Source organism: Lissotriton vulgaris, chromosome 12, assembly GCF_964263255.1.
Source record: "Lissotriton vulgaris chromosome 12, aLisVul1.2, whole genome shotgun sequence".
Classification (NCBI taxonomy): Eukaryota; Metazoa; Chordata; class Amphibia; order Caudata; family Salamandridae; genus Lissotriton; species Lissotriton vulgaris.
In genome coordinates, this window is record NC_141700.1 from 547261496 (window position 1) to 547278019 (window position 16524).

The 16524-nt window shown below is 45.1% G+C and overlaps 1 protein-coding gene across 1 annotated transcript; it reads right to left on the reverse strand.

Moving 5' to 3' along the window:
- Positions 1–1980: 1980 nt before the first annotated feature.
- Positions 1981–3727, reverse strand: RXFP4 (relaxin family peptide/INSL5 receptor 4). The gene has a single exon (XM_086946492.1). It carries the CDS (start codon positions 3725–3727, stop codon positions 2447–2449), a length of 1281 nt encoding a protein of 426 aa, XP_086802618.1. The 3' UTR covers positions 1981–2446.
- Positions 3728–16524: the final 12797 nt, after the last annotated feature.

The window sequence follows — 16524 nt, forward strand, 5'->3', positions numbered from 1 at the left end:
TTCTCCTCTTTTTCTCACAATATCCATCATGGCTGGAAAGGAAGTTCTGTTTTTGTAGTTCATCCAACGAATGAATGATTGCTGTTGGTTATTGGTATGATCATCATGTGCTGTCCATCGGTCATCTGTTATCTTATACCTCTTACCTCTTTTGTGAGTAATGTTGTTTATCAAATGCATGTAGACTACTTTATTTCCTATGTCTTTAACTATATACTGTAAAGCGCTCTGATACCCTCGTGGGTCACGTTCGCGCTATATAAAACTTTATAAATAAATAAATTGGTAGGGTGAACTTTTCAGTATACTGGCACTCAATGTTTTCTGTGGTAAAACAACTCGGTGCTTCCGTAGTTTTGAGCAATGGATGGTGCAGAAGGGAGGGCAAGTGTGCCAGGATGAAACTGGGAAACCCCTTTGTAAGACAGAGGAGAAGGCAGAGAGATAAATGGATGGGAGATTTCATTTTACGCGTTGTAAAGCTCTTTATATGTACACAATGAAAGAACGTTATTAATAGTAGTATTATCTACTTAGCAACGCCAAGGCTGGCTCCAAACAGCCTGTCGCTGCCCAATTGTAGCACCAAGATGCAGTCAAAATGAATCACCATGGCGCCCGTCTGGGCCTTAGGTCAAGTTATAAGCGTGAACTATTTTAGCTGGTTTAAAGTCTCGGTTTCATGATCAGGCCGTGTGATCTTGGGCACGTCCCTTCATTTCCCATGCCTCGTTCTCTCAACCGTACTTTGGGTTTGTGTACTGCGACGGCTTTAAGTCCTCAGTCCTTAGCCAAATCTGTCCTTGAAGCTGGAAAGTGTTATAATAACCGTGTGTATCTCCCATGCAAATGTATTGCGTGTATAACCAATATCTGTCTTTTCTCCCCTCATCCTTGCTTCATTGGAGCCTGTGAAGTGAGATTTGACGACTCCCCCCCCCCCCCCCCCCCCCCCCCCCCCCACACCTTCAAAATAGGGCGTTGCCTGGTTTCTCCAAAGTCTCATCAGGGAAGACCTTTCCTGTGGACTGAGGCCCCATAGTGTATACAAACTCAGTTTTTTAAGTTTTCCGAGAGCAGGACGGACCAGTCACTTCTCGATGGGGCTCTGCGTGCACTGGCTTATAGGTAGGACCACTGGAAATATGTAGCAGGGGAGGACCAAATTATGCGGCAAAAAAGTCAAATTATACGGCCTAGTGCGGCACACATTGTGGCAGCATTATATCAATGTTTGGACATTTTTACACACGTTACCAATGTCTGGGCAGCGATTTTACCTTATTAATTACGATTTAACACCTAAATGCAGCTAGCAGCAACAACAAGTTGTCCTTCCACTGTGAAGCAAATGGCCTGCAAATGCACAGTAGTAACGTGTTCCAATGTTTTTAGTAACTTTTGCCCTTTTCAAGTTAACATTTCTACCCAATTTGGTGATGGATTATGTGGCAAGTGCTGCAAATCTATAAATATGTGGAAAAAATTGCAGCATCAGAATCACATAATTCCGGTGGCCCGGCCTATGGGGAATGGGAAGGTGTCATACCACCACCTCTACTAGACCTAGAGGAGGGTTTAAGGAGTGGTCTGGTGGGCGGATCCCCCCCCCCCCCACCACCCATCACCCCCAGGCGTTCAACTTTGATTTTCTCTATATAAGCTCCCCCACTCACCTATGCAGAGGCAGTATCTCCATAAAGACCCCCACATGTCTTGTTGTTTCCCTGATTAGCTTCAGCCCAGAAAGCTGGGGACTTGCACAATTAAACCTCTATCGGTCTTAACGCATGAGGACATCTATTTTGCAAAGTATAATGCTTTAATAATACGTTTTTTAATTCATAATGTTTTTTGCAACTATTTTTTAACTTCCCTGTGTGTTTCGACTTTGCAAGGATTTTAATTAATCAGCAAAATAAATAATGCACTTACTTACTTAAACCATTTACAAGAACATTTAAAATGTTTTTTTTGGTCCTCTGTTTCCAGCATTTCAAGTTCTCCTTGTGCGAGCTAACCATTATCGAGAAAGGGCAATCTGTCTATTTTTAAAAGGTATAAAGATTCTCTTGCACGCCAAGCAGGATGTAAAAGTTATTTCTTAATTACCACATGTTCTCTTTTTCTTAGTTTTTCCTTGTTCTTCCCATTCTCATATCCAAATGTGAAGTTTCCGAGTATATCATTGACTTGTCTCTCACGCAGTTGCAGTGATAGTCGCTCATTTTACAATATAACGACTGGAAACTTCATTTCCACAAAAAGTAGGTTGGTGGAAGGCGAAAAGCAAAGCTTTCGTAAGATAGCTCAGTCGGAATGCACATGCTGCCGAGTTCATTGCTCTCCGGGCTTCCAAGGCTGATAAAACCAGTACTGTTGAGCAACAGAGCTTCTCTTTTGTTGCAGTGCTTTGATAACTCGGTGGTAAGGCACTATGTGAGCCTTAGTTATCAGAGGACTGACTGGATTGCCAATCATGCGTAACGTAAAAACTGTGACTGGCATCTGCTTCGTGGGGATGGTTTTGCTGATGCGAGTCCTTGGCCTTTGCATCGGGCACCGTGGTCACTGTGGTTGATGCCACGCAGTATGTCTTGTTGCTGCCAGTCTGTGAGATGTGCTGCTGGCAGTCTGGACACATCCCCTGGTCTAGTGGCACACACAGTTGCATGTCCCCTTCCTTGACCTTCTGGCCGGAGGAGGGCAGGTAGTTTGCCAGTGAGTTGGAGATGCGCCAGAAAGTGGCCTTCAGAGACCTCCTGAACTCCTTCCTCATGAGGCAGTAGATGATGGGGTTTAGGCAGCTGTTGCTGTGGGCCAGGCAGGTGGCGAGGGGGAAGATGTAGGTCTGGAAGAAGTAGAAGGTGTCTTCCCACTCAACCACCTCCAGCTTCACCAGCACTCCCCAAAACGTAGCCAGATGATTGAGGAACCAACACACAAAGAACACCAATACTAGGATTTTGATGGAGTTGGCAGTCCTGGTTTGGCGCTGAGGGTTGCTCGTGTTGACATAGTGCTGCCGAAGGAAACTTAGGAGCAGTAGGTAGGACACTGTAATGATGGTGAGGGGTATGATGAAGCCCACAAGGAGCTTCTGAATATGGTAGACTGCCAGCCATTCCGTTTTGGGGAATTTCAGAAGACACAGCTTCTCCCCAAACACATCGGAGACTGTGGCAAAGATGGCTGTGGGGACCGTGGCTGCAGCTGCCAGCAGCCAAAGGCCCAAGGAGATCCACTTTGCAGCCCGGGCCGAGAGCCTCGATTTGTGGTTGACAGCAGAGGCCACCGACCAGTACCTGGTGATGCTCATGGCTGTCAGCAGGAAGACGGTGGTGTAGACGTTGAGGACGGTGAATGTTAGGACAACTTTGCACATGGCGCTACCGAAGGGCCAGCTGAAGTCCATGGCCACCTCCACAGCCCAGAAGGGCAACGTCAGGGCGAACTGGAAGTCAGTCAGTGCCAGGGTGAATACAAAGACATTGATGGTGGAAATTCGTCGCCCCGCCTGGGCACGGATCAGCTGCATCACTAAGACATTGCCCGTCAGGGCCACGGCGCTCACTAGGCTGTAGACCACAGTCACAACGATCCGCATGGAGAGGAGGCTGTCCCCAGGGAAGGTGGCTGCATCATCAAAGCTGGTGTCTTTGGAGAAGAAGCCTGAAGCATTGGAGATAGTGGGACCAGAGGAGGGCGAAGAGGCATTGGCTTCCATAGCTCCCTCGGGTCTGTGCCCAGACAGTAGGGTCTTTCAAAAGTGCAGCGGTGCGCCTCCTCAGCTGTCCTAGTGTCCTAGCAGAGTTTGAGCTCCAGAGCCCGCGCGTTTTTTTTGTCCTAGACGTCTAGAGTGCTGCAACACTGCTCAGGAGAAAGTCCCAGCATCGAACCAAGTGAAAGAACAGCATCCAGCCGGGAAGTAATATTTTGGGCGCGGAAGTCAACCATTGTTTTCCTACACATCGTGGGACGTGGGGTGCGAATATCCTTCAGTCTGTCAAGTTGGCAAAGCAAGTCACGAGGGAAAACCAAATCAATTTCGAGGACTCTCCGTTGCTTTGGCGGGGTATAGTTGTGGTTGAGGATGTTGGTCAGCGTTGACCCTCTTCCAGGAATGCCGGTGGGTCTCCCTGTGTACACCCCCACAGTTGGCGTTGTCCAGCCCAAGCGCGCGCTTAGCCGCTCCTCAGCGCGCGCTGAAAGAACGTTTCGCTTGTCCAGGGGACGTGCGTCTGTACTCGCGGGCAGGAGACGTGTGTATGTATGTACGGGCTGTCTCGGGCGCCGCCCAGCCTCGGCTGCAGGGGCTGGACCTCGATGACGAGCCGGAGGACTCGAAGTCCCGGGGGTTCGTCGTGCAGAGCGCGAAAGCTGCTCTCCGCCACATATTGGGATCTCACAACGTTGCATAGTGACCAACCGCCAGAGTTTAAGATACTCACTCTTAGGGTTAATGCACCTGTTGTAGAGATCCACGTGTTACCCGCTGGTCCTGATTTCAGTGTGCAGGTGCTGTCCGGTAGTATGTGCCGGCGCTGCTTACATTTGAAAGCGAGCACAGCGCTTCTCGACAGGACGCAGCGCTGTAATGAGTATCATCCCTTCTCAGTAGCAATCATCATCCCTTCTCAGTAGCAAGCGGGCACTCCGGGATAGGGCATACCTCCAATGTTAGATTTCCATTTCTAGAACCACCAGACTTCCAACTGAACCCCCTTCCCAAACTTTAAGCGTAGCACAACACCTTATGACTTATTCTGTAGGGTAGTTTAGCGGGATAAGTGCCTGCTCCATAGATAACCAGCAGAGCAACTATCTGAATTGACAGCATTTGTTATTCTTCTGATGTAGTTGTAATGAGCGTCATCTGAATGTACAGCATAACCTGCATTATTTATAATATCGATATATATTTTTTTCACAGCACAAAGATGCCATAACTGTTTCAATATAATCACCAGTGCATTATTTTGCTACCCATGTCTGTACTGATCAATCAAATACAATGATAATAATTAGAAGCGTCAACCGGGTCGGCATTTTGAAATGCACACTATTCTGTTTGCTCCATTATTCTTTTTTTATTTGCTCCATTCTTTTTTTTATTCGTATAATTTGATTCACGTTCTCAAATATTTATTTGCATTATGCGAAAAGCAGGAGACATTTTAATTCAGTCGGTAAGGCAATATGGTAGTGAACATGTAGCGCTAGGTGAAAGGAATTAAGTAATTAATTATAATTGTAATGTATACGATGAAACGCGTGTTTTATATCAATGCCTATGTCCTGGCGTTTTAATAAGTGTTTTTTTGTGTCCCTCAGCGCTCTTGTCAGTTTGTTCACTACCCTATAAGGGCTGTAAATTACGCCCTCCGCTCCATTAATGGGTAAATTAGCTACGCTCTTTGGCCTATTAGGAAGCTGATTCCTGTAACCTATAGGGGTTATCAGCTATGCATTTTGTGCATTAGGTTTTATGAGCTCATTTTCTTGTTCTTTGTTTGCTGTGAAAATGCTGCTCTGCCCCCGCGCCGCCTACCATGGTACGGAGTAAGATTGTAAGGCCATGGCCATTTTAAATGTCACCTTAAGATATAGCATCATAAAACCGTTACAACGAACAGGTAAAAGCATTGCACATTATGGGGATAATCAATACAGTTGCACGTTTAACTAGCAGCTAGACGCCTGCTCTTGCTGGCAATCTCCGTGCTCTGGGTCTGCAACAACTACTAGTAGATCCAACACTTTTAGCTGGGCACACACTTAACCCCATGTTTACCAATTTTCCTTCTCTTGAGGTAGTATCCCATACCTTTAACTTGGTTGGTACATCTGGCTATCCCTATGTCTTTAGTTGTTGAAACAGCCACATTTTATAGTAGGCCCTCAACGGTTACGAGGCGATGGGGTAAACTTAACTTTTCAGCTTTCTACTTTAATTTACAGAAGGCTTTGCCTGATTTAAGTTGCTCGTTAGAGGATACTGTTGCTGCTGTTGACGATTGAATTGGATTCGTTCCACTTTTGATTCTTTGCTTCCCATGACCTCTCTTTCTAGGTAGAAAGCTAATACCCCTGCCCATTGGAAAAACTGCAAGTGCCCGGAACAGAATTGGTGCAAGCAGTGTGATGAGCAGGACAAAGTAAAATTTAAAATAGCCTTGAAACATTATCATAAGGCTTGTCGAGCAGTTCTTTCCGCCTCTGTGCTGGGAAAATTATTAAGTCCCAATACTTCTTGAGAGCCATTTTTCAAATAGTCAAATCTCTTATTGACCCTAGTAATGTGTCCCTGCCTCCTTTTTACTCTCTCAGGCTAGTTGTGATGAATTGACTAACTTGTTTTTAGGCCTCGCGTAGACGGAGCATTCACTGTCTCTTCAAGACATTTTATTAACTGTTAGTGGGCTTGGAGACCTCCCCTTACTTACCATTGAAGAGCTTCAAAGCCACCCTTGCTTGGTTGCTGCTGGTAAGTTCTGCCGTCAGCACTTCCCTCTTCTTGCCTGTAACCATCCCCTAGAGCATGGCCCATGTACTTGTGTCCTTGCACTGTTTGCACTTTTGGGACCCATTTGATTTTTTTGTTTTTTGTTGAGCCACTCTACAGAATGAGTCTTTCCTAGCTGGCTTGGTTGTTTGCTTGTTGTTTTAGACTGTCCAACTTGACTTAGTCTCTCCTGTGAGTACTTGCTATCTGTAAACAGGCCTTTAATTCTTGTTATTATCTGGTCTCATTTTCTGTGCAGAGGTCAAATGTCAGGCTTTGTATTCTGAGGGAACTTGGTGTTTACTTTCTTTTCACTGACTCCAAAGTGAGCAAATGTATGTGAAAATCCATCCTGCTAAATATCCATGCGAGAGGACAGGCTGTAGGATGTCATCTTTTCTAGCACACAGCAAACATAAACTGGGCTGATACTTCATAACTGCAAAACATGTGTTGCTTCATTTCTACTGTTCTTATTATGAAGTGTGGTGGAAATAAATATTTTAATACAATTAAAACAAATCAATGCACTTGGTGATGACATTTCCACACCTTATCATTTTCCGTGCAGTAAAACTGTATGTCTGTGCAAATGTAATGGCCATTTTCAAATGTGTTGTCTCTAATGGCAGTGCGCTATCACACCTTGCATACTCCACACTACGCCAGTCCACTTCCCCTACTCCTCTCTACAACATCCTTCAACACTTCACTCTGCTCTACTGTATGCCCTTCCACTATATGCCATGCCACTCCATGCCATGCCACTCCACTGTATGGAACTGTGCCCCTCTCCACTCTGCACCCCCTCCACATCATTCTACCCCAAACTACTCCAATCTACCCCAATGTAATCTACCCTATTGCACTCCAATATGCCCCATTCCACTACACTACAATCTGTCCCATTCTACTTCAATCTACCATATTCTAATCCACCCAATCTACTCCACTCCAGTGAACCTCACCTCACCCTAGTCTTCCCCATTGTACCCTACTCCACCATACCCCTTCCCACTCTACTCCAATTTACCCCACTCAGTCTACTACACTCCACTTCAGTCCCATCTATCCCACTCCAATCTACCACACTCTACTCCAGTCTAACCCACTTCAGTCTAGCCCAACCTACTCCACTACAGTACCCCACTCTACTCCAATCTACCCTACTACACTCCAATCTACCCCATTTCAAACTACCCCACTCCAATTTTCCCCAGTCTACCCCACTGCACCCTACCCCACTCCATTCCAATCTACCTAACTACATTCCAATCTACCCTACTCTAATCCTTCAAATATCCCCACTCTTAGTATTCCGCTCCACCCCAACCTGCCCCACTCCAACCTACCCCGCTCTAATCTACCCTACTCTATGCCTCCCAATAACCCCACTCCAAGTACCCAACTCCACTCCACCCCATCCTCAACCACCCCACTTCATTCCATCTACCCTATTCTAATCCAGCAAATCTACCCCACTCCAAGTACCCCACTCCACTCCAGTCTGCACCACTCTGCCTTATTCACCCACTCCTCCCCAAACAACCCCATTCAAATCTAACCCAAAATACTCACTCCACTCTACCCCAATCTACCGAACTCCTATCTGCCGTAATGCCATCCAAATGTACTCCTGTCTACTCCAATCTACTCTAACCCACTCCAATCTACCCCTCTCTTCTCCACTCAATCTACCCTGCTACAATCTTCCCCACTCCAGTCTACCTCACTCTACTCCACTACAATCTACCCCTCTCCACTCTAAACCAATCAACCCCACTCTACTGTAAACCAATCTACCTCATGCCATGTTACTCCCAATATACCCCACTCCACTCTATACCAACCTAGCCCACTCCATGCTACCCAAGTCTACCCCACTCTGCACTAGTCCAGTCTACCCCATTTCACTATGCCTCAGTCGACCTCACCCCACACCACATCACTAACATTTAGCCATGCTGAACAGCAGCCACACTGGTGTACAACATGGCTAAAACGCATTGCCAACTCCAATAGCTCTCGTAGAGGTGAGCTCTATTGGCTTTGCCAATGCTTGTTTTATAAATTGGATGATATCCATGTTTCTTTTACTGTTTGCACAGAGGAGGGTTTCAGCAATGCACAACATCATAACTCTGAACCATATCCCTCTTCTTTTAATCTCTCAATGAAATTAATTTCTCAGTGATTATAGACTTGATTTTGTCAGGGTCTCCTCTAGATCCTCTTCCACCTGAAATCTTAAAAAGGACTATCTCCGTTCCTGCTCCTTTTCTTTTGAAAATACTTAATACCTCTGGGTGAAGGTAAGGTCTCCGTGGCCTGGAAACATTCCTTGGTGGTTCATTTACTCTAGTAACCCAACTTAAATGGATCTGTGCCTTCTAATTGCAGTCCTATTTCACTTCTACCAATCTGTTCGAAGCTCCTAGAGAAACACATTAATCGTCAATCATCGTAATATCTTGAATTAATTACCTCCTTCATTAGTCATGAGCGTTCGTCCAGCTCACAGCACTGAATCTGCGTTCCTAGGTATAACTGAGAATTTAAGAGCAATTCGGGCTGATTGAGGGACTGCAGCCTTGATTCTTTTGAACTGAGCGCAGCTTTTGATTCAGGGGCATCTCTGCCAATCTTCTTAAGAGCAGCGGAGTATGGCACTGTTGGACTTGGCCCTTTTTGCAGGGTCATCCCTGAACTTTTTAAATTTATTTTCTAGTTTTATAGAGCACGAACCAGACCTGTGAGGGTATCAGAGCGCTTTACAGGCTTGAGGGGAAGGAATACAAGTAGTGAGGATGGGAAGGATCGTCTGACCTGCTTTTGTTGGTTTTATGACTCTGGGCACTTTACCACTGCTGGTCAGTGCTAAAGTGCATATGCTCTCCCTATTATAAATTAATGTATGATTTAATGATTCCATGATTGGCTGGTTTGGTTTACCTGTCCAACCCTAGTACAGTGCACCAGGAGGGCCCAGGGCTAATAATCTAAATGCTGCTAGTGGGCTTGCAGCACTGGTTGCGCCACCCACAGAAGCAGCCTGGAAAAGTGTGTCCAAGGCCTGCCATTGCAGAGCCTGTTTGCAGTCTGGTACTGCCATGCTGACTGGGCATGTACACCCACATGCCAGTCCCTAAACCTTCCCTTTTCTTCATATCAGACACCCCTATGGTAGGCCCAAGGGCAGGGTGCATTTTAAGTATTAGGTAGGACATGCCCTAGTGTGTGTGGCATGTCCTAATAGTTAATTACAGCCATTTTTGTTTTTCACTATTGCAAGGCTACCTGTTTTCTATAGGCCAGAATGGGAAGTTAGATTATTACATTTTATAATCCTAACGGACTCAGGGAACATGGTAGAAATTTGAGTTTAGTATGCCTGAACTCAGAATGATAAAATATGTCTTTTAGTGAAGTTAAACATTCTGTGTTTGAAAATACCACTTTTAGAAAGTAGGTATTTTCTTGTCTAACTACCCAAGCCTGCCTCTGCTAGGTTGTGTATTCCTTGTCTGGAGTTTCAGTGACAGGGCTGGGGGATTCCAGGAGACAGGGTGAGTCCGCCCAGTGGTGAATAGAGAGATCTGCTTCTAGATGGGAGAGAGGAGTTGCACCTGGGACATGAATAGGACTGTGCCTTCCCACCACAGTGCTGGCTCCACCCCCTGTGGTGTGTCTGATGTCTCTGCCCTGCACTGTGAAAGGAGAGAAGGAATTATGTCAACAGAGTGCTCCAGGGCGGTGCTTTCCCTCCACAATGCTGGCTCCACCTCCTGTGAGGCGTCTGATGTTTATGCCCTGCACTGTGAAAGGAAAGAAGGAGTCATGTAAACCGAGTGATCCAGAACTGTTTTGGACTGGGCAAACGCCCCACTGCCCTCAGAGAACAAAAGATTTTGGGGTATAAATATTGAGACCCTGATCCCAAGAAATAAGATCACTTTTGGAGAACAAGAGGAAACCTTTGCTGAGGAGAGGAACCTGAAGAAACTGAGGAGAGACTATCCCTAAGCTAAGGGTTGCTTGGGGGATTGGCCTGCAGTGGTTGCCTGACTGTCAGAGAGGAGTAAGGGACTTTGTGTACTTTAATCAACTTGTAAGGGTCTCCAAGGGCTTGGAACAGAGCTTGCCTCCTGCTGAAGTCTCAGGAACAACAGACTTCAACCCCCAGCTCCCCAGAGTTCCTTGGGAAGTGCCTGCTGCTGTTTTGGGCCTTCTGAGGGACTGCGTGTTGCAAGGAGCTGGAAGAGCGACTCAAGAGGAAGAAGCGTGTGGCCGTCGCTGCTGCCGTGTAATCTTGGATGTCGCCGCTGTAGCTGTCGTATTGCACCGCATCGAGAGAAGCGTCTTGCAACGAAGAGGAAGTAAGTTACCGTCGCTGCTGCTGCCGTCTCATCTTGGATTTCGCCTCTGTAGCTGTCGTATTGCACAGCAGCAAGAAAAGCATCTCACATCCCCGGAGAAGTGCGCCGCCATCGGAACTTCTGCTGTCTCACCTTGGATTTTGCCCCTGTAGTTGTCTCATTGTGCGGAAGCTTCTCGCAACATCGGAGAAGAGTGTCTCAGCCGAAGCTGTTGCCGTCGCATCGCGGAACAAGGGTGTCGCCGCCGCAGCCGACGCATCGAATCGAGACTTCTCGCATCATCGGAGAAGTGTGCCGCATCTGGAAGATCTTCGCGTCTTTATTTCTTTGCACCGGAACTTTGTCGCATTGCCATCGCTGCAACTCTTTTGTTGTAGAAGCGTCATGCATAGTAAGGTACATTGACTTTATGTCGCATTTTAAGAACTGAACAGTACTAAGCTAAAACTACCATTTTTAAGTACAGTATTGTGTATTTTTGTTGTTTGTGGTCTTGTGATAAGTCTATATAAAGAATACTTATTTTTAATATACATCTTTGGGGTTGTCACTTGATTACTGTATGCGGTCACAAATGCTTTACACACTGCCTCTGAGATAAGCCTGTCGGATCGTGCCAAGCTACCAGGGGGGTGAGCAGGAGTATTTTATGAGTGTACCCCTTACCCTGACTAGAGGCAAGGGTCCCTATGTGTCACAAGTACCTACCTGTGCCAACTAGAGACCCCCAAATCAAACAGGCACCGAGGACATATCTTTGTGGTTTTGCTCTTCCTTAGATGATCGCTCTTTTCAAGTGATTTTTAAACCTTTTGTGTCCTCACTTAAGACACTACCATGTGGTGTTCCTCAGGATTCCTTGTTGAGCTACACATTGTATTTCTGTCTGCTTTTTAGCAGATATAGTAAAAGCCTACCATCTAATTTGTTTTCCTATGGTGTTGATACTCAAATTTTTGTCTGCCTGCACTCTTTAAACTCTAAGATACCATCAAACTCAAGTGTGTTTGACGGAGGTTGGACAGTAGATGGGAAGAAACAGTCTTATCTGAATGGCAAGTCTGCTGTGAAAAGGCACCAGCCTGTTATGTCACGTTTCAAAATTTTAATCTGTCTTGCTGAATTTCCGGATGCTACACCGGCTCTCGCTTGGTAAGCGAATTAAGTTTAAGATTCATTGCTACATGTGTAAAGCTGTGACAAAGTCTAGCCCTCCATTTCTTCGCAAGCTGGTCCATCCCTTTTATCCAGATCGATCCTTGCAATCGGTGAGCCATAACCTAGCCCTGAACCCCCAGTACAAACAGGCAAGAGAAAGGGGTCATTCTTTTGCCTTTCTAGGACCTACCCTGTGGAAGTCCCTTGCTCTTCAGGTGCAATTCTGTCTTGAATATGAAAAGTTCAAGTAACAATTGAAAACATGGTTCTTTTAACTACTGCTGCATTATCCTTAGTACTTTGCTGTAGCCGCGCTGGGAAGCTCCATTGAAACAGCGAATCGCTTTATAAATTATTGAAATTTAAAATGTCACTGTAGCAAGGTTTATCAACATCTCACTGGCATGAATCTTAACAGCATCTTATAGAGGTGCCTATGGCTGAGCCCAACCACAACCCTATCAGAAAAAGTCCAGAGGTTGTACCTTCCATCAAACCAGGCGCTCAACTCTATGCTGCTTTCCTCCGGCCACCTCACAATTCACCTCCTCCAAGACCACGACCTCCCAGTTGACCAGGCACCCACTTGAGCCTAATAAAAACTTCAGTGAGTGAAGCCATCAACCTCCCACCACTACAATCATTTATAATATGCAATAATTTTCTTTGGCCAGTACTTCAATTCCCAGAAGGCTCATCCACCAAGAAAATTAAAAATGAACTCCATCTTAATACCCTGAACATAAAATGATATTTCACCAAACCAACAAACCTCCAAAGGCAACCATCTTGCTTTTCTTTTCTTCCACGCCATCACTCAACTGCCAGCTACTGACCACACTGGATTGGACAAACCACTTCACCATGTCATTCGCCACTCTGCACACAACCCCGGCAGTGCTCCAAAAACCTGCAAAGTAGCTCAACTTGTCATCAAATACTTTCCAAGCAATACTTTCAGGCAAGGGTTATGCCCTCTTTACCTCGAGACAAATCGTAAGCAATGTATGTTAACACACTTCTAGACTGGATCAATTTCACCCTAAAAGCAGCATACATGCATCAGTGAAGCTTAAGTCCACAAATCTAACCTCATCCCGATGTAGCCTTGAACTCCTTTAAAGCAATCAAATCTTCCTCTTCAAAATTTGTAGATGTGAACAAAAATGTGTTATTGTCTATTTCAAACGGATCAGAAGTTACTATTAAAAAAGAATCATATGTATTGCACAGTAGCAGACCTTTCAGAAAGATTAGTGGTTGGCTGTCAGCTGTCGAGTGCTGTATACAGGTGTTAAACTAGTACTAAATGAGGGGAAACTATTGACTAGACAGTAATTTAGATACCAGTTGCCAGGATGTACGTTGTTACAACGCATGCTTTTACCACGCATGCCTTTACAACGCAGGTTTTTCAACGCAAGTCGTTACAACGACTTGCGTTGGGGGGTGCTGGATAGTGAATAGTTTAATTTACTATTCCAACTCCAGTCCCCGTGGATAGTAGGGAAGGTGTTGGATAGTAAATTAAACTATTACCTATCCTACAGCACCCCCCAGCGCAATTCGTTGTAATGACTTGCGTTGAAAAACCTGCGTTGTAAAGGCACTGCGTGGTAAAAGTTGCGTCATAAAGGATATTTCCCCCGTTGGCACAATATCTCAGTGGTCTTTCCCATATTTTCTCAGTCATCAAAGGAAAAACCATCAACCAATTATGTCATCTATGAAAAAAACAGGCCTTGCATAGAATGAGCCCCCCCCCAAAAAGCATTAGCGAAGCCAATAGGTTTTGCCTATGCGAGAGCTATTGGCTTTGCAATATGTTTAGGCCATATGTACACCAGTGTGGCTGCTGTTCATGACTAAAGCTTAGTGGAGTGGTGTGGGGTAGATTAGAGTGGGTAGATTGGGGTAGAGTGGAATGGAGCATATTGGGGTAGAGTGAAATGTGGTAGATTGAGGTAGAGTGGAGTAGGGTAGATTGGATTGGAGTTGGAGTATATTGGAGTTGGTTAGAGTAGGGTAGATTGGGGTACTGTGGAGCGAGGTAGATTGGGATGGATTGTAGTGAAGTGTGGTGTGTTAGACTGATGTACAGTTGAGTGGGTTTCAATTGTAGTGGGCCAGAGTGGTGTACGTGGAGTGGAGAGGCGTAGATTGTGGTGGCATGCTGTGTCTTGGAGTGAGTGGCGTAGATTGGAGTGATGAGTGTCGTAGAGTGAAGAAGCATAGAGTGCAAGGGCATGGAGTGGAGTGGCATAGTTTGGAGTATGCATGGTGTGGTAGCACACTGCTATTACAGACAGCACATTTTCAATAGAAATTGCCATTGCATTTAACCAGAAATACGGTTTTACTGCACAAAAACGTTAATGTGTTCGAATGTCATCACCTAGTGTATTGAGGTGTTTTAGTCCTATTCAAATATTTGTTTCCACCTTACTTCAGAGTTACAAAAATGTGTTTCATTTGTATTAATTCTGATACAGTCTGCAATATGGGCAGCATTCATTTTTTAAATTTTTTGGTGTGTGCTAAAAAAAACATCTTACAACTTCTCCATACATGTATATTCAGAAGGATTGTCACATCGATTCTCTCACTTTAAAGTCCGACAAAGAAAAGCAAACACCAAGCTCCTTTTTTAAAAAAATTAAAATATATTTTTTATTTTTCCAAGTACACACATTGTATATATTATACATTTAACCATTTACATTTATGAATTACAATATCCAGTTTGTCGACTTTTCACAAGCTTTAACCTCTTTTTGGAACTACCAAACATTTTCATATCCTTCATAAACCTTATAATTCATGTTACATTTCACATAAACTACCCAATGATGTACCCTATATTGCCAAGGTCTCCTTCCATTTCGCTATTGGCTCCCAAATTTTTAAGCCTAGCCTTCTTCCCCTTTTTCCCTTTCGTGCATAAATTAGCTTCTCAAGGTTATACGTGGCTAATAAATTCGCCAGACAGGTTTGCATAACCGGGGGATTCTTATCCAACCATGCTCTTGCTATTGTCAGAAGTGTGGCTCACTGGTTAGAGGAGGCAGACCCCGATGCAGAGGTCAGGCCCGGGACCAGTGTTCAATTCCCGACGCGGCAGGGTCTTGAGCTCAAAAAATGTCCACAGACTCGATAATTCTCGCCTCAGTGCCTACTCGAATCATGGGTTCACACTCTGCAACTCTGGGCAATAGCTTGCCTAATTTCCACTACGGCCCCACCGCGATGGGATGCCTGGTCTTCACCTTGGGGATGCCCAGTAGGGGTTATCTCGTAGGGAAAGCCAGGACGGGTTCCCAAAAGCAAGCGCTAAGAGACCTGTCGGTGATTTTGGCGCTATATAAATCGAAATTAACATAGCATAACATAACATAAACACTGCCATAGCCATAAACATGAATTTCTTTTGTGCATTATATCCCTCTGGGGCTCTCCCCAACAGTATCAGCATAGGTGTCAAACGTGCTTGTAACCGTAATATCCTACCAAGAAACTCCTCCAAATCTTTAATCAAAGTAAATAGTTGTGGGCAGAGAGCGAACATTTGCACAATATCTGCCTCTGCTGAATTGCATCGAGGACAAGTGATACCAGTGGATCCTCCCCACTTAGCTATCCTGGCTGGAGTGTGGTATAATGAAAACAGGGTTTTATAGTGCTGAGAGTGAAGGGGAGCTGAGCACAAGATGGTACGTCCCAAGTCCAGAGATTCCTGAAAGCATTCAGGCTCTCCACCCAGTTTTTCAGCCCACTTGTTACTAAATTTGTCAATATCATCGCTCTTTCCTATTGCAAGGCTTGCATAAAAGGATCCAATTGTGCAATCCCCACCTAGTTTTATCTTCTCCAATATCTCATTCCTACCAAACCCAGCTGTACCACCCTGATTATTACTAAGGAAGCTCCTTACCTGCAGAAATTTTAAAAAAATCCCTTTTATCAATGCCATACTTGGAGGTAAGGTCTGAAAACTGAACTATCCCCTCTTCATCCATTATGTCCCCAATCTGTATGATCCCTTTTTGTGCCCAACCAGCCATTGTTAAATCAGCAAACACTGCAGCAGGAAAGGATTTGTTCTTATACAACCGGACATATCTGTTATATCTTCCTAATCCTGCCCTTTTTAGTAGAGCATTCCAGATTTTCACTGCTGCCGTGACAGTCTTAAATCTTGTCCTTTTATATTACCCAAACTCCATTCTATTTAAAAAACAGTTTTCTGCCTCCGCCCCCAAGGCTACTGAATATACCTCCGTGGACATGCTCGTAACTCTTTGCTCGAGACCTCCTCCCCCAAGTAATCCCTGCATGTATTGTAATGCTGCTGCCATTTGATAGAGCCTAAAGTCAGGAGCCCCCCAACCCCCTCTTTCGCTAGGGAGAGACATGAATCTGTAAGCCCGCCGAGTCTTCCCATGGGCCCAAATAAACCTATTCAATACTCCCTCTATTATATTAAAC

Excerpts from the sequence above, each read along its gene's own strand:
- RXFP4 (XM_086946492.1), bottom strand. The coding sequence starts at position 3,727 with ATGGAAGCCAATGCCTCTTCGCCCTCCTCTGGTCCCACTATCTCCAAT.